The 26,182-nt window shown below is 38.2% G+C and overlaps 1 protein-coding gene across 1 annotated transcript in view; it reads left to right on the forward strand.

Moving 5' to 3' along the window:
- The window catches only part of RAB10 (RAB10, member RAS oncogene family), a 66,954-nt gene extending 43,812 nt beyond the window's left edge, over positions 1-23,142 (forward strand). The window contains exons 2-6 of the mRNA XM_005895690.2: positions 2,916-2,976; positions 13,407-13,545; positions 17,914-18,003; positions 18,306-18,407; positions 20,605-23,142. Coding sequence (XP_005895752.1) covers positions 2,916-2,976; positions 13,407-13,545; positions 17,914-18,003; positions 18,306-18,407; positions 20,605-20,688 — 476 coding nt within the window. The 3' untranslated portion in view covers positions 20,689-23,142. The remainder of the gene's footprint in view (positions 1-2,915; positions 2,977-13,406; positions 13,546-17,913; positions 18,004-18,305; positions 18,408-20,604) is intronic.
- The last annotated feature ends 3,040 nt before the right edge of the window (positions 23,143-26,182 follow it).

Here is a 26,182-nt window from a genome sequence, read left to right on the forward strand (position 1 = left end):
TTGGAGTGCGTGCACAGTAGAGAGAACATTTGTAAACATACTTCCTCCTCTGTTAACCTAATCTTTATTTCTATTAATGTAATAAATACTTGCAGAGTTTTAGAAGTTACACAGTAGTTCAAGACAACAACAGCAGCAATAAATCCTTGCCCCATGCTCACTTGTGTGTTAACTTTTCCCAGTATTCAACCCCATATTCCACTTTTTTTTTAAAGCTAATTTGAGAAATTTTCTCTTGTTGTTATGAAATGTGAGAAGTAAATTCTCTGATAATATGAGACATTGTTGGCACCTCTCCCTTTATCTTCTCAAATAGTTAGTTCTGCTACTGCTAAGTCGCTTCAGTTGTGTCCGACTCTGCGCGACCCCATAGACGGCAGCCCACCAGGCTCCCCCATCCCTGGGATTCTCCAGGCAAGAACACTGGAGTGGGTTGCCATTTCCTTCTCCAGTGCGTGAAAGTGAAAAGTGAAGTCGCTCAGTCGTGTCCGACCCTCAGCTACCCCATGGACTGCAGCCTTCCAGGCTCCTCCGTCCATGGGATTTTCCAGGCAAGAGTGCTTGAGTGGGGTGCCATTGCCTTCTCCTTATAGTTAGTTCTAGCACAAGTTAACTGCTAAGTCAAGTAGTGTACTATAATTGTGTTTCCTTTCTTGGACAGCTTTTTGTTTTCACTGTATCTTACAGTCCCTTCATTGTTACATTTGCTTAGATTTCAAGGGACCATTCATACTTTATCCCAAACTCTGCAACGGAATTACCAGACGCTCTGAATTCTTCTTTTCATTTAAATTTCAGTCATACCATTTCATTCCCTTCCATCTTAGGAGGCATACCTCTTGGACCCTTTCTCTGCATTTTGTCTTGTTGTTTTCTGTATTCTTTTTTGAACTGGTGGCTTCTCTTGGCCAGTTTGAACTGCCCTTTACATCAGTCTTTTTTTTCCTCTGGCCATGCTATGCAGCTTTCAGGAACTTAGTTCCCAGACCAGGGATTGAACCTGGGCCACTGTAGTTAAACCATCGGACTGTCAGGGAATTCCCTCCATCACTCTCTTTGCTGGATTTCTTTTCTTCCTGTTCTTGGTAAAGCAACCTCTCCTCATAGCTGTTTTAGAAAATACATGGGAACTGAATATTTTGAGATCTTTCATGTCTGGAGATACCTTTATTTTACTCTCTCATTTGATTTTGGCTGGATATAGATTGAAAATACTTTTTATTTACCTTTTTGTATTCTGGATTCTAGTGTTGAGTTGTTCAGAGTTGTTGTTTTTGATTATTTAATATGGCCTAGTTTGTTTCTCTACAAGCTTTTGTATATATTATTCCTGAAATTTATCTTTAGCCATGGAATTTCATGATGGTATAACTTGGTGTAGATATTATTTTATTAATTATGCTAGGCGCTTGGTGAGTCTTTCAGTCTCAGATTCCTTTGATTCTGTTTCTTTGATTCTGTCATTGCATGGGGTCTTTGTTGCTGTGCGGGCTTTTCTCTAGTTATGGTGAGTGAGGGCTACTCTCTAGTTGTGGTGTGCAGGCTTCTCTTATGTGGTAGCTTCTCTTGTTGCAGAGCATGGGCTCTAGGGGGCTTGGGCTTCAGTAGTTGTGGCTGTTGAGCTCTAGAGCACAGACTCAGTAATCGTACTGCACCGGCTTAGTTGCTCTGAGGCATGTGGAATCTTCCAGGATCAGGGATCGAACCTGTGTCTCCTGAGTCGGCAGGCGGATTCTTAGCATTGAGCCACCAGGGAAGTCCTTTCTTGAACTTCTTGAGTTAGATGTCAGCCTCTGGTTTGATCTTCTGCCTTGACATGCATGTCTCACGTATATTCCATTCTTTGTCGTTTTGTTGTATTTTCTGGGATATCTCATTTTTCCCTTACAGCCTTTCTGTTGAATATATTATTTCTGCCTTTTTAATTTCCGGGAGTTTTCTAGTTCGAATTTCTGTTCCTTCCTCCCCACTTCCTTCCCTTCTGTCTTGTTCTGAGAAGATAAAAGGAGGAACTATATCTTTTCCTCTGCATTGCCCCCATTTCCTCCAGGTTTCCTTTTTTGTTTGCTTGTTATATTTCATTGGGTTAGTTGGATTGTTCAGTCCTGTCAAGAGTTGGTCTTGACAACCAGGTCATTTTAGGATTTTTTAGGATTTTTTTTTTTTTTTTTCAGTAATTCCCAGAGAAACAAAAATACAGGCTGTAGACACAGTTTGAGGTTTATAAATGTCAGACAAATGGCCCTTTTTTCCTTTTGATTGGGTGTAGGAACAAATTGAACGGAGAAGGCAATGGCACCCCACTCCAGTACTCTTGCCTGGAAAATCCCATGGACAGAGGAGCCTGGTAGGCTGCAGTCCATGGGGTCGTGAAGAGTCGGACACGACTGAAGTGACTTAGCAGCAGCAGCAGCAAACAAACTGAAAGGGCTTAGCTAAGATTTAGTTGGTAAAAAGAGCGAGACAGGTCCTTGGGGATCTATAATACTTTTGCATCATGTACTTTGAAACTGTGTTACTAGATGCATAAACATATAATATTTTTATGCCTTCTAATTCATTGACATGTTAATCATTATGAAATGACCCTGTTTATCCCTGGTAGTACTCTTTTCTGCAAGTTATTGAAGGCGATGGTTCTTTGCTAATAAGGAAACATCTTTTTATTCTTTTGCATTAAAATATTAGATATTAAAATTTTCTTTCAATTTCCTAATTGTAAAAAAGCTATATAATTCTTTTCTATCTTGGATCTTACATATGTTTTAAATTGGGCACTTTGCTCAAAATTGCATACATAGTAAATTTCCAGAACCAGACATTTTGAAAGCGTGTTTTTATGCCAATTAAATTTAGTATAGCCATATTCAGAGCCATAGATACAATTTACCTTTTTTTTTTCCCCTGTGTTGTAGGAATAGACTTTAAGATCAAAACAGTTGAATTACAAGGAAAGAAGATCAAGCTACAGATATGGTAAGTGATTCTAATTTACTTACTTTATGTGGTAGAATGCCAAGTTTCCTGAACGTTAGACAGTGAAATCCTTCCTTGTCAACTGTTTAATTCTAGGAGACTTCCCTTTCCAAGCCAGTAGTCAGGTGACCTTTCAGTGATGTTTATTTATTTATTTATTTAATTTTATGTATTTTTTAAATATAAATTTATTTATTTTAATTGGAGGCTAATTACTTTACAATATTGTATTGGTTTTGCCATACATCAACATGAACCCACCACGGGTGTACATGTGTTCCCCATCCTGAACCCCCCTCCCACCTCAGTGATGTTTTAAAAAAAATTGTCATGGACTTTGGAGTCCATGAGAGCTGACTTGAGTGTTTTACCTTTTCCATTTATAGTATGAACTTGGGTAAGTTACATACCACTGTGAGGCCCTTATATCTTCACATGTAAAGTGGAGATAATATCATTTATCTTAAAAGATTGTTACAAGGATTAAATGAAGTAATCTATGTAATGCCATTAGCACAATACTTGGCTCGGGAACACCATATAAAAATTAATATAATCTTTTTTTTTTTTTTTTTTTGGTTTAGAGGGTCTTAAGCTAAAATATTTGTTTTCCTTAGTGTGTATAAATCTTTATAAGCTTTAGCATTATTTTCATTAGTTTGTGAAGGGTTTGACCCATTGAAGTATTAAAAAAATTCTTTAAATTTGCATTCAAGTATGTATCATAGACTTTAAAATTATAATATCTGTATTTTCAGTGAATATTAGGTGTTCACAATGACTTGTGAGATGTATATTATTCCTTCTCCCCTCCTCCCCCCAACAGTCTTATTGAGGTATAACTAGTAATACAGTAAACCACCCATATTATAGTTTGGTAAGCATTGACATATGTATAAATCTGTGAAACCATCACCACAATCAAGATAACCAAAATATCCATCACCTCAGGAGTTTCCTCAGACTTCTTAGTAAGCTCTCCCTCCTGCCTATCCCTGGTTCCCAGGCAACCACTCTCTGCTTTTTGTCACTATAGACCAGTTTCCGTTTTCTAGTACTGTATACAAATGCAGTCATGTAATGTGTTACCTTTCTTTGTCTTTTTTGAGAAGGAGGAGTCTGGCTTCTTTACTCAGCATAATTATTTTGGAAGCTGTCAATGATTTTATGTGTAGCAGTAAGTTCATTGCTTTTTATTGCTAAGTTGTATTCCATTGTTAAGATATACAACATCTTTATTCACCATAAAGCTGCTACAAATACTTCCTTTTCTCTTGAATTACTCCTATTTTATAGATACGGAGATGGAGGCATTTTGAAATAAGTTTCAGGAAATAGTTTTGTGTGTGTATTTTTTTTTTATGAAAAACTATTTCAAAATAGTTTAAACAAAGGTCTTACAGGATGTTAATAGCAGAGCTGGGAGGCATTACATGCTCTGAACGTAAGGTTGGGAGTGACATTCTTAATTGCAGTACTGCCTCTTCTAAATAGTAGTTTGTCGATTGATTTTGTCACTCTTTCCAGTAACTGTCATTCTTCTTTCTTCATTGCTAGTCAACAGTTGTGTTAAATTTGAACTCATGTTATCTTTGGTAGTTGGGATTCCCTAGTGGCTCAGAGGGTAAAGCATCTGCCCTCAATGTGGGAGACCCAGGTTCCATACCTGGGTCGGGAAGATCCCCTGGAGAAGGAAATGACAACCCACTCCAGTACTCTTGCCTAGAAAATTCCATGGATGGAGGAGCCTGGTGGGCTCCATGGGGTCGCATGGGGTGGGGTCCATGGGGTCGCAAACAGTCGGACATGACTGAACAACTTCACTTGTTCACTGTCTTTGGTAGGTAGTGTAATTGGATCTATCGTGGAATGGTTATGAGGATTAGTAGTCCATGTAAAGCGCTTGGAGCAATCTTCAGTGCATAATTCAAGAAATCAGATGTTATTATTTGGGGATCTCCCATGATGAGTTTAAAACCCTAAAAATAGTAACATATTTAGAGGAACAAGCTAACAAAGGAAATTGCAAAGTCGTAGTTGGAGAGTTAGAAGGAGAATTAGGAGAGGACATTGTCTCAGAATCCAAAAGATAGTTTCAAAAGTTAGGCATAATTAGAAGTGGTATATGTCTAATTAGGATGTCTTCATTACCTCACCATGTAATTAGAAGTCCAGTCTTTGTAACATCTTTCAAATTTAATAAAAATGTTTTTAAAGATGAGAAAGCATTTCCTAAATTTAATAGTTCTCTGAAGCCCAGTCCACTTGATCATTGTTTTTTTTTTTCTTTTCTTCTCTTTAGCTAGGAAATAACTCAGCAAATGAAATGTCTCATATATAATTTCCTTATAATTAAAATGATCTCAAGGGAAAAGATGTCAGTTGTTTAGTATTCTGAATTTCAACCAGCCCCTCCCATCCTCCTTTATTTATTCTTAGCCTCAGGTCTTATTCAGACCGTGTCCCTACAAAACGTTTGTCGTTCAAGCCCTCTCTGAAGCTCTGCCTCACTGATTGGCTCTCTTCTTAACTATACAGGGAATACAGTTAGTGTTTATGCTGATAATTTTCAAACTTGTTGACAATAGTTAAGATACATATTACATTGTGACTCAGTATGTGTGCGTGTATGTGAGTGTGTATGAAGCAGAAGCAGAGCCTGTGTGTTTCCTCATGCAGTGTATCAGACCTTTGCCCTGCTAAGTGTGCTGTTTCTCCTCTACACTGTGTCCTCCACAGACTTTCCCTTCTGTGTCTTGACTCGTGACTTTAAACATTTTCCCCTTCCCTCATCATTTTAGTCTCTAGCTTTTAGAAGTGTAACATATTAACTAATACTTGGTTTTAAAAAGAGCCTTCCTCAGAAGATGCTTTTTTGAAATAGTAAATCTTCCAGTATAGCTTTCAAGATTAATATAGAAAAGATTACTACTGTTTCTATAAGACTCAAGTATAGCACAGAAGTGATAACATTTATAATTTAGAGTTGTTTAATTTTTTACAAAGTTTTAATAGAAAGTGTTTCCTTCCAAACACTTTGGAAGGAATATTTGCTGTAGTTTAGATTTTCATGTATACAGATGACTGCTTTTAATTTGAACTATGATTTGCTTATAAAGACCAGAAATGAGTTGACTGGTTAAAATTTGTGCTTAATATAAGAGGTTAGCATTATGCCAGCTGATTTTGTTTCTTTGCTTGAGTTGACGTGCTTGTTAATATTCCAGGGAAGAAAAAAAAGTCTTGTAGCTCTAGGTTAAAAGATCTGGGATATGCACAGTGTTTCAAGAAGGCTTATAGTGTGAAAAACCCCATTACTCATAATTTATAATGATTGTTCTAAAAATTCAAAAGGCTATTCTCAACTTAAATGCTTTGCTTCAAAATGCTGTGCTACAAAAAAAGCACAGGGATTTTTATCTCTTTAGTTTGAATGAATATATTCAGGTTCTTGTTTCAGCATGAAAAATTGTTCTATGATTGAGTATTTGTTTTGGAAACTTTAGACTGTGCTACTAAAGCTGTGTATTTTTTTCTTACTTGAGTGATCTTCACTTCTTGCTTTCTTTCCAGGAATCTTTCAGTTTAACTGTTGCATAAGGGTCTCACCTGTCCTGCACAAGTGTGTGGGCCTAAAATTAGCTTGTTTGGCTGATAGAGAAGCAGCTGGGGCATTTTAAATCCTGGATCTCTAGAAAGTTTCTACTGAAGTATCTTTGACTCACTACATTTTCCAGAGTAGTGAGGAAAACAGTTAGTGAGTTACTTCAAGTCTGCCTTTTTTCTCTCTCTTTTTCTTTTTTTCCGTTTTTGTTAATTGTTGAGGGAGGGGAGGTGTCAGAAATGTTTGCCACTGTCAACATCTATATCTTGTACCAGCAACACATTTTAGCATCAACACAGTTAGCAGAAACCAGTAGTATCATATTGTAGAGGAATTGACCGTTCACCTACATGAAGTGTCAGATACATGAAAGTCATCTTTGAGTCTTCCCATTCCCTTAACCCCAGCTTTCAAGTTAGCAAGTCTTACTGATCCTATCTCTAAAATACGTCTGGAATCCAAATGCAGTTTGCTGTCTCCATTGCTATCCCTGGTCCTCCATTACCTTTTTGGACCATTGCAGTAGGCTTTTAATATTCTAACAAGTCCTTACTTCGCCTTTGCCTTCTTCCAGTACTTATCCCAAGTAATGGCCTTGGTAACCTTTTTGAAATATAAATATGATCATGGTTATCTTTCCTTCCTCTATAGCCATTTTGACTTTCCATTGTATTTCAAATGAAAACCAAAGTTCCAAATCCAAGTTCCTTTCCACAGTTTACAGAGGAGGCCCCTGCCCGTTGTTCCGACCTCATTTTTTGCTCCCTGTGTATATAGTCTCTACCCTCAGGTGATCTCCTTTCAGTTCCGTGGACACAGCAAGCTTTTTTCTGGCCTTTGTACATACCTTAACCCACCCAACTGTAGCTAGACTAAGCATTCTGAAGTACCACTCCATTCCAGAGGCTTCTCATTTCAACAGAAATAAATTTTAAAATTCCAGTTTCTGGCTACAGTCCCTTCTGACTTCATCTCTTACCAGTTCTGCTCCAACCACTGTGGCCATTTTTTTCCTGTCTGCAGGAAACGTGTTCCCGTCTTCAGGCCCTTGTAATTCACCTGTTCCTTCTGCTTGGAATGCTTTTCATCAGATCTTTGTGATGCTGCTATCTCTCATTCAGTCTCAATTCATTGTTACCCTCTGAGAGAGGCCCTGCTTGATAACTAGCTAGAGCCACCCCAGTCCTTTAGGCTAGGGGTCCCCAATCCCCCTGACATCGGTCTCTGGCCTGTTAGGAACTGGGCTGCCCAGCAAGAAGGGATCAGTGGGTGGCTGAGCAAGGGAAACTTCATCTGTATTTACAGCTGCTCCCCATCACTTGGATCCTGAGCTCTGCCTCCTGTCAGATCAGTGACGGCATTAGGTTCTCATAGGAGCACAGACCCTACTGTGAAAGGCACATGCAAGGGATCTAGGTTCCCTGCTCCTTATGAGAATCATCCCCAAACCAATCCCACTCCACCTCACCCCCAGTCCATGGAAAAATTGTCTTCCATGAAACCTGTCCCTGGTTCCGAAAAAAGGTTGGTGGCCGCTGCTTTAGGCATGATCACGCTTATCTTAGTTTATCTTTGTCATAGTATTTTTTAGTATTTAAATTTACCACATTTAAAAAATGTGTTCATTCTTATTCCCCCCACTAGAATATCAGCTTTTTGAAGGTAGGGATCCCATCTGTCTGATTTATGGCTATATAACTACTCCCTACAACAGAGCCTAGCAGATGCAGATGCTGAATATGTATTTGTTGACTGAGTGACTGATTGATTTCTGTTCATACTTTTCACTCAACCTTCAGTATCACCTCTAGAGAGAGGACTGCCCTGATTATACTATCTAGATTTCTTCCTCCCTCCTGTTTATATCATTCTTGATCGTTCCACCCTGTTTACCTTGTTAGCATTTGTCACAATTTGGGATCATATATATTACTTGTTCCTTTCCCTGACTGGAATGTAATCTCTGCAAGGGCAGTTATCAGGCTTTGTTTGACTTTTGACCCTTTTTGGAAGATGAAGATGAGCATAATTTCAACTCATGGTATTTTGGGTGTAGAGAAGTTGCGTATCAGTGAGGAAATCCAAGTCTTGTTAAAATAAAACTCAGTGTGGACTTTCCTGGTGGACCAGTGGTAAAGAATCCATGGTCTGGGAAGATCTCACATGCTTCGGGCAACTAAGCCCATGCACCACAACTATTGAGCCTGTGGTCTAGAGCCTGGGAACCCCAACAAGAGAAACCACTGCAATGAGAAGCGTGTGCACCACAATTAGAGAGTAGTCCCCGCTCGCCACAACTAGAGAAAGCTGATGCACAGCAATAAAGACCCAGCACAGTCATAAATAGGTAAAAATTTTTTTTAAAAAACCTCAATGTGAGAAATTTAACATCTTAATTTTTAAAGTAAAGAATAGCTTCATTATGTTACCAAAAACATAAAGTCATGAAATTTGAAGTCTCTGCTTTGCCGAGCAGGTTAATGTTGTCTCTGGGCTGTTCTAGTGCTGTTAGTGCCCGTACTAAAAATAACTGTCATAATAGCATACAGAGTACACAGCTTCCTTGACCCTGTGTGTGGGTCTAAACTATTAAGGAAATATGCTATTTTCGTTCTAGGAAAGTATCACTCCATTCATTATGTGTCAGTGGGAAAAAATAGGGATTTATAACAGTCTCTTAGCTGTGCACCTATTATTTTATGTAAGGGAAATTCTATTGTCATTGATTAATAAGTTCAGAAACCTAATTATACTACATAGGCAGAGAAGAAAAAAATTTTAATAGAGGAAAACTGAGTGGTTTTTGACAACAGGCTTAAAAAAACCTGTCATATGGGACGTAAAAAGATAATGTGAACACGCACAATGTGTAATTGCTCTTCAGATAAGAAACACCTGCTTTTGGTGATTGGCGTCAACCAGTCTTTAGACCTGGGTGTATGTGTATATGTAAACCTAAAAATAATTTGACTGAAACAGCTGTGGCTGTTTGTTCCTCTAGGCTGCTGCTGCTGCTAAGTCGCTTCAGTTGTGTCCCAACTCTGTGCGACCCCATAGACAGCAGCCCACCAGGCTCCTCCGTCCATGGGATTTTCCAGGCAGGAGTCCTGGAGTGGGGTGCCATTGCTTTCTCCGGTTCCTCTGGGCAAAGGGTCACAATTAGCCTAAAGGTAGTGAGACAGGGACTATCTAGTTTGAAATAAGTTGTTGATTGCCTTAACAGTTGTTCGGCCTGATATTAGGATCCAGGAAAAGGATAATTTTAAAAGACTTGGCAAGGAGAGCATATAAAAAAGAAGGAAGATAGGATGGAAGAAGTTTTGGAAAATGAAAGAGACAAAAATCAGAAAACAGATGGAATAGTATGCCATTAATCAAAACAAAAACTCTGAACCTGAATAATGAGTATCTTTTTGGAGGGGACATTAATATTTCAGTATCTTTTATATTAGTATTTCATAACTAAGCAGGATTATAACATAAAATTTCCTCTCTAGGTGCCACTGATTTAGATTTAGCTCAGTAGTTTTGACATAATATTGAGGCGATGGAGATAAAAAATTGTGGTGTAAGAATGTATATAAATACAGATTCTTATGTGTATAGTCTCTTAGTAGTCTAACCTAATTCTAGGATACAACATAGAAGAACTGATTGCATGTCTATTCGATGGTTTTCTTAAATGATATATAATTTATTTGTTTTGATTAAATTACATTTGGGGGGCAGTTTTTTTGATAAATACTGTGTATTCTACAGTGAACAAGACAAATCTCTGATGGGACCTACCTTTTAGAGGTCATGGGAGGCAGTAAATAAATCTATAATAAGTGCTTTGCAGAGAAGTGAAGTAAAGTAAGGAGATGGAATGGAGAGATATTGGAAGACTTTAAATTGGAGGACAGAGAAGACTTTCTGATAAGGTGATGGTTAAAATGCAAAGTTGAGGTGTCAACCATGTATGTGTGCCCTTGTGAGCATAGCCAGTACAGAAGCTGTCAGGTGAGACCAAGCTTGTGAATTTGGGGACATGAAAAAACATGCCTTAAGCTATCAGGGAAAAAGAGTGCCTCAAAATTTGAGGGGCTGGTGAAAAGTGCAAATTCTGTTAACACTTTGTAAACTTCAGGGCAAGGGTTTTGGAATTGGTTGTGATTATAATGAATTGTCATTGGTATGTTTAGTTTGTATTTTAAACTGTCATGTTTTCCACTTGTTTTGTAATGACTTTGAAGCATAATTCACATAGCTACAGTTCACCCATTTAAAATGTAAAGTTAGTTTTTTAGTAATTTTCCAAGGTATATTCACCATCATCACAATTTTAGAATGTTTTTATACTTCTAGAAAGAAACCCATACCTTTTAGCAGCCTCTTCCCATCCTATCCAAACCATCTTGAGTTAGGGCAACCACTAATTTCTGTAGACTTTCCTATTCTGCATGTTTCATTTAAGTGAGATTAATTAATTGAAACTATATCATCTGTTTGAATGCAAAACTATGAGACTTTGAGAAGAAAACATAGGAGAAAATCTTTGGGAACTAAGATTAGGTGAAGAGTAGATACAACACTATAAACCACAATCCATAAAGATTTAAAAATAAATTGGACTTCAACAAAATTTAAAATTTTTGGTCTACCAAAGACCCTGTCAAAAGAATGAAAAAAACTAGTTATAGACCTGGAGAAAATAATTCTAAATCAAATACCTGACAAAGAACTTTTATGTAAAAAGAACTTTCAACACTCAGTAGTTTAAAAAGAAGAAAGAAATAGGCAAACCATCCAATTAGAAGACACAGAAAAGACACAAACAGACATTTTACTGGAGAGGATATATGGATGACAGTTAATTACATGAAAAAATGTATAACATTGATTAGTCATCAGTTCATTCCAGCTGCTCAGTCGTGTCCGACTCTTCGCAACCCCATGGACTGCAGCACACCAGGCTTCCCTGTCCATCACCAACTCCCAGAGCTTACTCAGTCTCATGTCCATCAAGTCGGTGATGCCATTCAACCATCTCATCCTCTGTTGTCCCCTTCTCCTCCCGCCTTCAATCATTCCCAGCATCAGGGTCTTTTCAAATGAGTCAGTTTTTTTGCATCAGGTGGCCAGAGTATTGGAGTTTCAGCTTCAGCATCAGTCCTTCCAATGAGTATTCAGGATTCATTTCCTTTAGGATTGACTGGTTGGATAGAGAAATACAAATTACATTGATGATATCACTGCATGCCCTATTAGAACAACTAAAATAAAATAGAGTGAGATCACCAAATGCTGAAGAAGATGCAAAGAAGGTAGGTCTCCTGCGTTGTTAGTGGGAATGTGAAGTAGCACAGCCACTTTAGAAAAGTTTGGCAGTTTCTTATAAAGTTAAACCTATCCTTATCATCTGACTCAGCAGTCATATTCCTGGATGTTCATCCCAGAGAAATGAACTTATGAACTTACAAATGAATATTCATATCAACTTTATCTGTAATAGCCCAAAACTAGAACAACCCAAATGTCCTTCCATGGGCAAGTGATTAAACAAATTGTGATATTCTGTACAATGGAATACTACCCAGTAATAAAATGAAACAGACTAGTATTACATGCAACAACTTGGATAAATCTCAAGGGCATTATGCTGGAAAAAGTAAATAACCATTTGAAAAAGTTGCATTCAAACCAACACAACATTGTAATTTTCTTCCGATTTAAAAAAACATACCAAGAAGATTGTTTTATATGTAATTCTAGAAATGGCAGAATTACAGAAAATAGAAAACAAATTATTGGCCAGGGTATAGGGGCTGTAGGAAGTGGAAGAGTGAGTGATAGAACAGTTTCCTGCTTTCTTTGTGGTAATAACTACAAAATCTATATGCCGTGAAATTGCAGAGAACAGTGCATGTATGTGCATACACAAGTGCATATAAAAAAGTAAACTCTAAGGTCTATAGATTGTGCCAGTGTCAATTTGTACTATGATGTAAGATGTTACCATTTGGGAAAGCTGGATGAAAGCTATACAGGACCTCTTTGTACTGTTTTCTGAAATATCCTGTGAGGCTATAGTTATATTAAAATAAAACTTAAAAAAAAGTTTGCCGAGAAGGGAAACAGAAATGCAGTGTTGGTTGGAGGGGTGTGGAATTGGAAGTGAGGTTGTTCTGTTTGTTTGAAGTTTGCTTTTTTAAGAAAGGATAAGGGGAGACCTTAACATGTATATATGTTAATTATAATCCATAAAAAGAAGAAATTGGTGATGCAAATGAAGGAAAAATTACAGGAACAGAATTTCTTAAATCTTTGATTTGAAGGCATTGAAAAATACCACTATTTACATATTTTTGTCTTGTTATTTATAAATGAGGTTATCTATACAACTTTTGTAAATGATTCCAAAGATAAATATGGCTCTAATATGGTGTATTCCTTTAATGTTCTAAAAATTCTACATTCTTTGGTATTACATTATAGAACTAGATCACTAAATAAATGGAATTCCTACAGATTTTACACTTGGCTGGTATTCATTTTTAAGTAACTTTAAGAATTTTATGTGTCACTTTATACTGTTTTCCCTTTCAGATTTTCATCTAGTATTGGTAGGTTTTTAATTTCCTTAGACTAGTCAGTATTTATACGTATATATGTTTAGGAATAACCTTGTTTACTATTTAAGAGTTAAGTGGTGGTTCGCTTGTGTGTTGTGTCACATAGTGGATTTTAATCTCTATTTTTACTAAACTAGTCTACTGTTTTGCTCTTCAGCTAGAACATAGTAATATCAAAATGCTCAGTACAAATTATTGGCTGTTTATTTCAGGGATACAGCAGGCCAGGAGCGATTTCACACCATCACAACCTCCTACTACAGAGGAGCAATGGGTATCATGCTAGTATATGACATCACCAATGGTAAAAGCTTTGAAAACATCAGCAAGTGGCTTAGAAACATAGATGAGGTAAGACCTAGAAATTGTATAAACTCTACATAAACACACATTTGTGTCCTTGGTTGGTTAAGAAGAGTAAATATCCCTGTTGATCTTTAGGATATAGTGTTTGCTGTCATTATTGTTGATTATTTTTACTTGTTACATGGTAATGTTATTTTTTGCCTACCCTTTTCTTAAAACTTTGGGCAGATCTGTTTTGAACCACATCAAAGGGTTAACAAATTACCTAAAAACTCTATACAGCCATCTTATAAGATGGCCCCAGATGGAAGCTACCAGTGGTTTTACAGACTTTTCTAAGTGAATTCTTTCTTGGTGAATTTTTTTTTTGAATGAATGAATTACATTTTCAGTAGTAATTTTTAAAACATATTTTTGGAAATTGCCTGGTGGTCCAGGGTTAGGACTTGGCATGTTCACTGTCACGGTCCAGATTTAATCCCTTGTCAGGGAACGAAGATCCCACAAATGTGCGGTGCAGCCAAAAATAAGTCTGTAAGTATTTTTAAGTTATGGAAGTACCATATCCCTTTTAGACATTTTGAAAGATACAGATTACTAATAACATTAAAACCTAACCAAGCTGTATCATTTCATGTGAAGATGTCAGTTTTTTTTTATGTTAATCTATATTTATTTTTGTAATATAAATGATATATTGTGTGTCTGCATGCACACGCGCGTGCACACACACACACACACACATGTATGGAGGGGTAATAAAATTTTTAACCATGCAGTTATCATCCCGGGAGATTGTTAATGAGACTATTCCATATATGACACAAATCTCTTCCCTAGTAACAACAGTGGTAGTGGTGGTTTAGTCACTAAGTTGTGTCCAACTTGCAATCCATAGACAATAACCCTCCAGGCTCCTCTGTCCATGAGATTTTACAGGCAAAGAGTACTGGAGTGGGTTGCCATTTCCGTCTCCAGGGAAGATGTCAGTTTTTACACAGTGAAGTTGTGTGGACAGCGTGGGTAGCTTTTTGTTGAAATTATTTTCATGTCTTGTTGCTGACTTCTGTGCTTTGAATTCTATCAAGACTGACTCTTGGGAAATCCCTGGCAGTCCAGTGGTTAGGACTTCTCATTTCCACTGCAGGGGCTCAGGTTCCATCCCTGGTTGGGGAGCTAAAATCCCATCACGGCAAAAGGAAAAAAAAAAAGAAGACTAACTCTGTAAAGCAAGTTTTGGCTGGAAACATAAAAACAAAGTCTTTAATCCATTATTGGACCCAAGGTGATAATACTTCAGTGGTTCAGTTTGTCACTCAGTCATGTCCTGCTCTTTGCAACCCCATGGACTGCAGCACACCAGGCTTCCCTGTCCATCACCAATTCCTGGAGCTTACTCAGACTCATGTCCATAGAGTCAGTGATGCCATCCAACCATCTCATCTTTTGTCATCCCCTTCTCCTCCCACCTTCAGTCTTGCCCACCATCAGGGTCTTTTCCAGTGAGTCAGTTCTTCACATCAGGTGGCCAAAATATTGGAGTTTCAGCTTTAGCATCAGTCCTTCCAATGAATATTCAGGACTGATTTCTTTTAGGATAGACTGACTGGATCTCCTTACAGTCCAAGGGACTCTCAAGAGTCTTCTCCAACACCACAGTTCAAAAGCATCAATTCTTCGGCACTCAGCTTTCTTTATAGTCCAACTCTCACATCCATACATGACTACTGGGAAAACCATAGCCTTGATTAGACGGACCTTTGTCAGCAAAGTAGTGTCTCTGCTTTTTAATATGCTGTCTACGTTGGTCATAACTTTTCTTCCAAGGAGCAAGCGTCTTTTAATTTCATGGCTGCAGTCACCATCTGCAGTGATTTTGGAGCCCCCCAAAATAAAGTCAGCCACTGTTTCCCTGTTTATTTGCCATGAAATGGTGAGACCAGATGTCATGATCTTAGTTTTCTGAATGTTGAGTTTTAAGCCATCTTTTTCACTCTCCTCTTGCACTTTCATCAAGAGGCTCTTTAGTTCTACACCTTCTGCCATAAGCGTGGTATCATCTTCATATCTGAGGTTATTGATGTTTCTCCCAGCGATCTTGATTCCAGCTTGTGCTTCATCCAGCCCAGGGTTTCTCATGATGTACTCTGCATATAAGTTAAATAAGCAGGGTGACAATATACAGCTTTGACGTACTCCTTTCTTGATTTCAGTTTCCCAATTTCAGTCACCTTTTTCATTGCTGTAAGAAGTCTGTTGGTATTTAGTAATCCATTAATGACATAGATTTTGAAATAAAAAAAGCCTTCATTTTTAAGTTTCTTTTGTGGACAGTGACTGCAGCCATGAAATCAGAAGACAGTTAGTTGCTTCTTGGCAGAAAAGCAGTGAGTAACGTAGACAGTGTGTTGAAAAACAGAGACATTACTCTGCCAACAAAGGTCCATATAGTCAAGGCTATGGTCTTCCCAGTGGTCACTACGATTGTGAGAGCTGGACCTTAAAGAAGGCAGAATGCCAAAGAATTGATGCCCTCAAACTGTGGTGCTGGAGAAGACTCCTGAAAGTCCCTTGGAGAGCAAGGAGATCAAACCATTCCGTCTTAAGGGAGATCAACCCTGAATATTCACTGGAAGGACTGATGCCGAAGCTGAAGCTCCACTATTTTGGTCATCTGATGTGAACAGACAACTCACTGGAAAAGTTCCTGATGCTGGGAAAGATCGAGGGCAGAAGGAGAAGAGGGCATCAGAGGATGAGATGGCTGGACGACATCACTAATGCAATGAGAATGAACTTGGGCAAACTCTGGAAGATGGTGAGGGACAAGGAGGCCTGGCATGCTGCTGTCCATAGGTTGCAGAGTCAGATACAACTGCGTGACTGCTCAACAACAACAAAAGCCTTTATTTCATAGTTGAGCCAAGAAGTATGTGTAGTAAGAGCAATTTATATAGAGAGATTATGCATTGTTGTTCCAACAATAACTGATTTTCTAATTCTGTGACATCAGGTAGATATCCTACAATTTAATCCTATTTTGACACTTAACTACCAAGTCTCAGTGTCACTGTCAGCCAAATGACAAGGCAACCCATGGGATGTGGAAAATACCTCACATCATCCATCTCTGGCCTAATGTACCCTTCCCTGAATATCCCTGTAGGCACATTATCGTGTGCTGTGAACACAAACAGTTTTTAATTTTGATCAAGTGCAGTTATTTTTTTCTCTTTTGTTGCCTATGCTTTTGCTGTCATATCTGAGAAATCACTGCCAAATCCAAGGTCATAAAACTTCTCCCCTATGTTTTCTTCAAAGAGTTCAATAGTTTTAGATCTTGGATCCATTTTTTAGTTCATTTTTTGGGTATAAATTAAAGATCCAGCTTCATTCTTGTACATATTGATATGTGTTATTTCTAACACTGTTTCTTGAGAAGACTGTCTTTTCCCCATTGAATGATCTTGGCACTCTTGTCAAAAATCATTTGATGGTGTACACAAGAGTTCATTTCTGGTCTCTCTGTTGTGTTCCTTTGTCCATGTCTGTTACACCAGAAGCATACTATTGTGATTACTGCAGCTTTGTAGTAAGGTTTGAAATAAGGAAATAAGTATGAATCTTGCAACTTTATACTACTTTTCAGGATTGTTTTGGCTGTTCAGGATCCCTTGAAATTCCACTTGAATTTTAGGATGGATTTTTTATTTGTGTAAAAGGTGTCAGGATTTCAATGGAGCAGCATTTGTTTTTGTCTGATTTCTGTGCATGGGCTCCCCTAGTGTTGTGACTTTTTGAAACTTTAAGAGCTCTATAGAATTTTTAATTAAGGCTTCTTGTAGGGCCATATATACGTTATCTAAGTCATGATCCAGCTCAGATTTACATTATGTATAGGAAGTTCTATATGTTCTCTTCTGCATATTTATATACATCCTCTGGTGTTGAGAATGTTTCTAGAAGGTAGACAGCCTCCTATAGAGGAAAATAATAATTTGACCAAGAATATGTCTTAGAAATTATATGTATCTTTCTAGGTTAAGTTACCTAGAGTTTGTGTTGTCTTTTAGCGTGTGGTTTTGAGATCACTGGGCTTTCCTGGTGGTTCAGATGGTAAAGAATCTGCCTGAAATATGGGAGACATGGGTTCAGTCCCTAGGTCAGGAAGATCTCCTGGAGAAGGGAATGGCTGCCCATTCCAGTATTCTTGCCTGGAGAATTCCATGGACAGAGAAGCCCTGCAAGCTACAGTCCATGGGGTCACAAAGAGTCACATGACTGAGCGATGAGATCACTGCTTTAAAACTTTCAGACTATAGAAATGGCACCATAAAGTGAGAAAAATAAAGTCATTTTTGTTAAGCCACAGTTTCATGATAGTGTGTGAACTAAACTTTTATTTCATTTTAGCATGCGAATGAAGATGTGGAAAGGATGTTACTAGGAAACAAGTGTGATATGGACGATAAAAGAGTTGTACCTAAAGGAAAAGGAGAACAGGTAAAAAGCTCTGAGTGAGACAGCTTTGTGAAGATGATGTTGCATTTGTTTTTACAATGAGGTAATGGAATGCTATTCATATCCTTTAAAAAAAACGCTGTTGAAAATGATAGCTTATCATTGGAGTGGATTTTTTATTTGTTTTTTAAGGAGCTTGAACCCATTAAAATAATCTGTTCATTTTAGATAACCTAGTTGAGACTGCTACCTTCAGAATAATATTACTTTTTCCTTTAGGAAGCTGAAGTCATCAGTTGATAACCTATACTTGATAATTTTGTGATATTTTGTTTCTTTTTTAGATTGCAAGAGAGCATGGTATTAGATTTTTTGAGACTAGTGCAAAAGCAAATATAAACATCGAAAAGGCATTTCTCACATTAGCTGAAGATATCCTTCGAAAGGTAAATTTCTTTCTTTTCTGTTCTTTTACTGCTAAGGTGTCGGGTGTCAACAGTTGAACATTTTCCTGTTTTCTAAAGTACTAGATTTACATACAAAAATTGGATTTGAGTACATTTGGATGAGTACATTTACCCATCACAGTATCTAATCCTCCAGAGAGAAGAAAGGAGCTGAAAGGAGCAGAGAGCAGTATAGAAATCTCAGTCTCTAATTCCCAATTTCATATTCCTTTTTTCAGCTTTTTGTTTGGTCCATGGTCTTGTGACTCTTTTTGATTAATTTCTCTTATATAACCTTTGCCTTCTCATAAATAGTTTTTTAAAATTCAAGAGGTGAATCTGTTCTGTACCTAATTGCTACAGAATCCCTATTCTTTTATATAGTCATTTCTCAGATGTGCCAGTGAAGGGGATGTATATACTTTATACTGAATAGAGTAAGTCTATACCCAAATTGAAAGCAGGAGGAGAAGGGGACAACAGAGGATGAGGTTTTTGGATGGCATCACTGACTTGATGGACATGAGTTTGAGCAAGCTCTGGGACTTGGTGATGAACAGGGAAGCCTGGCGTGCTGCAGTCCATGGGGTTGCAAAGAGTCAGACACGACTGAGTAACTGAACTGAACTGATAACCAAATTTCATTTACCCAATCATTTCAACCTGTGAGTTTAAAAAGAAAATGCTGAAAATTTATCTCAGGGAATTCATTTTACCTCACAGTTAGGTTCTGGGTTTAATTTGTGAATTGCCTAAGTTGCCAGTACAAATAACTTGTAGCAAAATTGGGAAATCAGATATTCATCAGTTTAGTTCAGTTGCTTAGTCATGTCCGACCCTTTGTGACCCCATGAATCACAGTATGCCAGGCCTCCCTGTCCATCACCAACTCCCAGAGTTCACTCAGACTCAGGTCCATCGAGTCAGTGATGTCATCCATCCATCTCATCCTCTGTCGTCCCCTTCTCCTCCTGCCCCCAATCCCTCCCAGCATCAGACTCTTTTCCAATGAGTCAACTCTTCGCATGAGGTGGCCAAAGTACTGGAGTTTCAGCTTTAGCATCAGTCCTTCCAAAGAAATACCAGGGCTGATCTCCTTCAGAATGGACTGGTTGGATCTCTTTGCAGTCCAAGGGACTCTCAAGAGTCTTGTCCAACACCACACTTCAAAAGCATCAATTCTTCGGCGCTCAGCCTTCTTCACAGTCCAAGTCTCACATCCATACATGCCCACAGGAAAAACCATAGCCTTGACTAGACAGACCTTTGTTGGCAAAGTAATGTCTCTGCTTTTGAATATGCTATCTAAGTTGGTCATAACTTTCCTTCCAAGGAGATATTCCTATTTTTCCCTCACATGACTAGGTAATATACACAGGTTTGATGTGAGTCCTGAATTCTCTGTTAGTCTTCCGGTATATTTAAATGGACATAAAATAGAGAAAATCTGATACAGTCCTGAAGGAGAAGCAAACATTATATAGGAGAAAAGGAGAAAATTTAATTGCTTCTGGTAACCTTTCTGTTTTTATACTTGAAATACCAATATCTGCCCCCACCCCAGATAAAATCATTCATAAATCCACCACCTAAGGGTTGCTACTGTTAAAATTTTGGCATCTCTTATTTTGATCTTTTCCTATATTGGCCTTTAACATGAATTATTCAACTTTGCATTCTGGCCCACTGTATTTCCTTCATTTAATGTTAGTATATCATCATAAAATTGCCTTTTTAAAACAACGCTATGGTAATACAAGCTCCAGTCTCAAAAGGCAAGTAAAATGAAACAGAAAAGGGCTATTTCACCTCTCTGATGATACAGCGTTAGTTTCATCATATGCATGAAATATGCATATGCACGGGTTTGTTTTTTTTTTTAAGTACTAAGTACTCAGGGCTCAGATCTAAGAGATAACATACCACTCATCACAAGAGGTAGGGTGGAGCAGATTTCAGAAGCTCAACAAAGGGAAGCCAGGAGGCCTGTGGACATTTCACAATTGGAAGAAGACAAAATGAAGGTCAAAAACAAAGCTTCCGTTTCTTTACTTTGCGTGGAGGAGAAAACGTATCTCATGTGACTGTAATTGCATCTTGTTACATAAATTAACATTTATGGGAATACTTCTGTTGAATCTTGGTGTATCCATGGCAGTGTTTTTCACGGGTTGCTCTCCTTGTGTGTTTGTTGCAGACCCCTGTAAAAGAGCCCAACAGTGAAAACGTAGATATCAGCAGTGGAGGAGGTGTGACAGGCTGGAAGAGCAAATGTTGCTGAGCGCTCTGCTGTTCCATCAGTTGCCATCCACCACCCTGTTTTCTCTTCTTGCTGCAAAATAAACCACTCTGTCCCATTTTTAACTCTTAAACAGATATTTTTGTTCCTCATCTTAACTCTCTAGTCCACCTGTTTTATTTGTTGTTTCATCTGTGACTGCTTGCTGACTTTATAATTTTCCTCAAACAAAAAATGTATAGAAGAATCATGTCTGTGAGTTCATTTTTAAATGTACTTGCTCAGCTCACCACTGCATTTCAGTTGTATTATAGTCCAATTCTTATCAACATTAAAACCTATAGCAATCATTTCAACTCTATTCTGCAAATTGTATAAGAATAAAAGTTAGAATTAACAATTTTATTTTGTACAACAGTGGAATTTTCTGTCATGGATAAATGTGCTTGAGTCCCTATAATCTATAGACATGTGATAGCAAAAGAAAAAAGCCAGGAAAACATTCATTTTCGCCTTGAATATGTAAATGGGATTAATTTTGTCCTGTGCCTTATGTGGAAAGGAACTTCTTTGGTTTTTCCTTTTTTTTGTTGTTTTGTTTTGGTGGAAGCATGTGCAGGAGACATATCATCGAAACATAAAGCATTAAAATGTTTGTGGTTTGCTTGGCTGTAATTTTCAAAGTAGTTAATTGAGGACAAAGGATAATACAGAAATGATCGCTTTGGTTTGCTGAGTCTCATTTTAAGTGGCCTTGATATTTAAAACTATTCCTGCCACCAATTCTTTTCCTTGGCCACTTTTTCCTCGTGTCTCTTCCTGCATGCTGCTTTATTTGCTTCTTCCCCACCACCCTGTGGTATGAGTTATTTAAAAATGAAAGGGGTAAACTAGTGGGTTTGTGGAGTTTAACATAAAGCACTGATTTAACTTGCTAAGTAAACTGAAAGATAAATCCTGACTGCCTACTATCCAATGTCAGTTAACCGTGTCCTCCCCTTCATTTTCTCAGTCCCCTAAAGCTTCTGTCCCGGATTCCTTCATTTGCTCTTGACTTCACGTTGCTCTTCTCTTCTCCCGCTTTGTTCCCTTCCTGTCTCTCTCCATTGAGTTTATGAAATGGAAGAGTTAATTGCATGCACTAGTGTTTGGAGGGTGTTGTGGTTTGTCTTTCTAACTAAGTGTATAGCCTATTCACTTTCCTAGAATAAATATCTTAACCTAAATTTGAATAGTCTCCATTTTGGCAACTCCTCTAGCAGTTTGGTAGCCCAAAATTGTTTTAAAAAGGTGGGAAGGAGGAGTGAAATTTATTAACACGTTTGCCAAATATATTGAGATTTGGCCTATGAAGAACACTTTTTCAGTGTTAAGTTGTCTTTACCTTAAGATTTAGAAGTACTTTAGGCTGTTACTGATTTTAAGTCCTGTCTTCACATCCCTTTGGGAAACTTGTATTACTCTGGATTTGAAAAAAAAGAACAACAAAGGCTTTTCATGTAAAGATAAGAAACTCTAGGCTCTCTCTTGCCCTGCCATTTTTTCCCCTTCATTTTTCTAGTTTTGCTTTACTGCTTATCATTAGGGTAGGGTAAGTTAAGTTTGCTATGCTGCTAGCATCCTAAGATGATACCTTTGTTGAAATAATTGTGAATAGCATGATTCATTTCTAGCAGAGGCTGAGTTTAGGACAGCAGCTTCCATTGAAAAGTCTTTCTGTGTCGTGAATAGCATTTTAATGACCTCTTGGCTCACGTAAACAACACAGGGACATATCTGCTGTGAACATCCATGAATTTTCAGATAGTGCCCTAAAAGCGATTTTATATGCCTCACTGGTGGTTGTTGTTAGGTTTTCCCCTCACTTGACTTTATCATTGTTTACTACTAGTAAAAGCAGCATTGCCAAATAATCCCTAATTTTCCACTAAAAATAATAATGAAATGATGTTAAGCTTCTCAAAAGTTTTAGGTTAAACCTATTGTTGTTAGATTAATTTTTAATGTGTTTGTTGTTTTTCTTTATCTGGAATGTGGCAGTAGCTTTTTTACTTTTAACCCTCTTTAATCCTTACTCAATTCAGTGACTTAAGGTTTGAGAGCTAAACACTGGGATTTTTGGGTAACAGACTGACAGTTTTGTTGTTTGCAATAAATTATAATCGGCATTGTACATAGAAAGGATATGGCTACCTTTTGTTAAATCTGCACTTTCTAAATATCAAAAAAAAAAAGGGAAATGGAGTATAAATCAATTTTTGTATAACCTGTTTGAAACCTGAGTTTTATTTGCTTAATAATAGGGCTTTGCCCCTTTTTCTGTAAGTCTCTTGGGATCCTGTGTAGAAGCTGTTCTCATTAAACACCAAACAGTTAAGTCCATCCTCTGGTACTAGCTACAAATTCGGTTTCATATTCTACTTAACAATTTAAATAAACTGAAATATTTCTAGATGGTCTACTTATGTTCATATAAAAACAAAACTTGATTTCCAACTGCGTGACTTGGTTTTCATTTATTTATGGAGTCTAAGATGGAGGATTCCTTCTGAAAATAGTGCAGTAGCAAACTGGATATTAGAGGAACAGAAATAGAGGGGAATAACTTTTCAACTAGGGAAAGCTGGGAAGGCAATCTCAAGAGCTATTGTTGGAAGAAACTGCATTTTAAAAGCAGAATCATGCTGGCGTCGAGAGAGCACACGCAACTGTAGTCACTTGCCAGCCAACACTACTAGAATGTGCCAACCACAAGTGAAGTCAGCTGTTACTCAGGGGCACCAAGGTAAGGCTACCACACTGGGGAGAAATTCTTGTTTTAGCAGTGACTGTCCTCTTACCTGAAACATGTAAAGTGTTTCCCACTCTTTTTGTGAACCATAAGAAACAACTTTGGCTTTCTTTATATGTAGTATTGGTGAAAGAAATGTTTGATCATGTGTCGAGGCCTTATTAGTCAATAAATAAAGGTACACATTTGTTGACAAGATTATCTCTGCTGGACGGACATAGCAGAGGTTTTCTTATAACTGTAGTTTTTGGAAGGATCACCTAGAGTGATTTTAAATGCTTCCCTGTTTACCTCTCATCAGCACAGAATTTTATGTCTTAAGGTGGAGCCTATGATTGTGCCTTTGAGATTGGTATAGGGAAAGGACACAAGAGCCTCTGCTGTTAGGTTTACCTTGTAGTTTAGAAAGCAGAAGGAATTAGTAATCAGGCAGACGTATACAAGGGCCAAATAGTTGTGGTTTTAGGTGCTGTGTTAATAGAAGAGATTGAATTGGTGAGAATAGTTGGGATGGTTTTTGAAGGAGGAGGCACTGGAGTTGGGTTCTTAGATATGTGGATTGAATGAATGGGCTAAGGGGAGGGTAAGAAGGGATCACAAGCAAATTAGAAACATGCTTTGCTTGTGTGAAAAACCAGAAATCCAACTGGACAGTGTGATGGGGAGTCCTTGTGAGCCCTGCAGTGTGTTTGAGGAAAACAAGTATATAGATGGGCTGGAAGCAGAGGAACAAGGATTGTAAAGGTCAGATACAAGGTTGCTATTTTAATTCGAATTTGAGTTAAGATCTGACTAAAATGATGGCAGAGGGCAGGCTTTATGTACAGGGGATTATGTGAAGGAGTATTTCTTGCCTACTAGGAAATGGACTAGGTATTCGGACTAGGTATTCGTGGCACTGTTCTAGGTTCTTCGGGTTGTCATCGACAGCCTGGTGAAGTAGTACCCACTTTACAAAATAAACTGTTTCAGGTTAAGTGATTTGCTTAAGGTTGCACAGCCACTTGGTGCTGGAATCGAGTTTTGAAACCAAGCTACGGCCCAGTCTGCTTTCATCTTCTTCACCATATCACAGTTTCTCAGGATAAGGTCCTAAGCTTTGGTTGTTACAGTGATTATAATGGGGGTAATAAATATACGCTAGAGCCAGCAGAAAGAATGCCAGTGTAGCCTTAATCTTATCGAGTTAATGTAGCCATTTAGCCCGACCTTCGTACCTCTCACAAAGAACAATGCCCTTGAAAAGTGCTTAGCTCAGTTTACTGCTTTTCTTCTTTAAAACCTGTATCACCCCTTATTACCAGCTTGTCCTTTTTGTTTCCTCCTACTTCACACCACCTCTTGGCTGGAAGTAAATGATAATGCAGTTGCTTTTCACAGTTATCTTAATTGGCTTTCTGGGGCGATGTACTTTGAAGGGGACTCCTGTTACTTATTAATGGCTGCAGCAGTGAATAGTAGTAATGAAGTAAGTCAAAATATAGGGGAGGAAGGAAAAGGCAGCTGGGTATAGTTTATGCCAATCTCCTAGGTTGATACAAGATCAATATGACCCTAAGATTAAGAGCCACACAGGGGATATGAGTGCTCCAAGTGAAAGTGTTCTGCTGGGACATTGAAGTCCTAAACTTCAGCACCAAGACAAAAAGGTGATGTGTTCCTGCTGCACTTAAAGAGAGAATAACAGTTACAAAGGAAAGAAAATCTGTAGCACAGAACTCAGGAACTTCTAACATTAAATGTCATTGAACTACAAAGTGATAGAGGCTCTAATGCAAGTTAAGAGAAACCCAGATATTTATGTATCTTCTGACCAAGAACACAATACTTTCTATGCTGAGGCTGTGTCCTGTACCCGCCTCCCCCCACCACCAAAAATCAAATCTCAGTCGGATCAAATGTACCTAGATCCAACTACCAATTTTATAGGAACTCTGACAGGAATATATTAAATTACATCAATCAATAAAATCCAGACTAGTAAATTTTACAGGACAACTGATCCCAGTCTCTTCAATTAGTTTCACTGAGTTGGGGGAGAGAGATGGCAGATTAACAAAAGATGGAAAGAAAGAACAAGCAGAACTAAACCATAATGTGTTTAGGGAAGTACAGACATACTATAAGGAATATTAAGGAAATGACTAGGGTTGGTTTACCCGGTAAGTCATGGAGTTAAAAATCATGGGGGCACACAACAGGGTTTGGGGGACAGTAAAATCGTATCTTGGTCATGAATGTTGTTTACAAGGGTGTTTGCCTTATTACATATCTGCATGATTGTCAACGTGGGTTTTAAAATTTGTATTTACCTATAAAGGGTGCTGTGTGTTTAAAATGCTACACATTCTGCAGGAACAAGAACCAGTCTGAGACGCTGTGCAGCCAAGACCAGCACTCAATCAGGCTTAGCAGAATTGGTCTACCAAGGTGCTACAGTGCCTGCTGCTGAGTATCGCACTCCAAGAATTCTCACTGAAACTACAGCTGCCACCAATGCAAAATCTTTGCTCATTTCAGCCTCTGTTTCTTTGTTTCCGCAGCTTTTGCTGCAAAGCCTGGGTTAGTTGATGGAACCCGAATTCCAGGCAAGTGGGGGAAAGGGAGTGTCTTGTCTTCAGCTTCCAGAGTGGGTGTGATGTAGTCTCTCAGTCTGTCCAACTCTTGCGACCCCGTGGGCTGCAGCCTGCAAGGCTCCTCTGTCCATGGGATTCTTGAGGCAAGGATACTGGAGTGGGTTACTGT

This window comes from Bos mutus, chromosome 11 (assembly GCF_027580195.1).
Source record: "Bos mutus isolate GX-2022 chromosome 11, NWIPB_WYAK_1.1, whole genome shotgun sequence".
NCBI lineage: Eukaryota > Metazoa > Chordata > Mammalia > Artiodactyla > Bovidae > Bos > Bos mutus.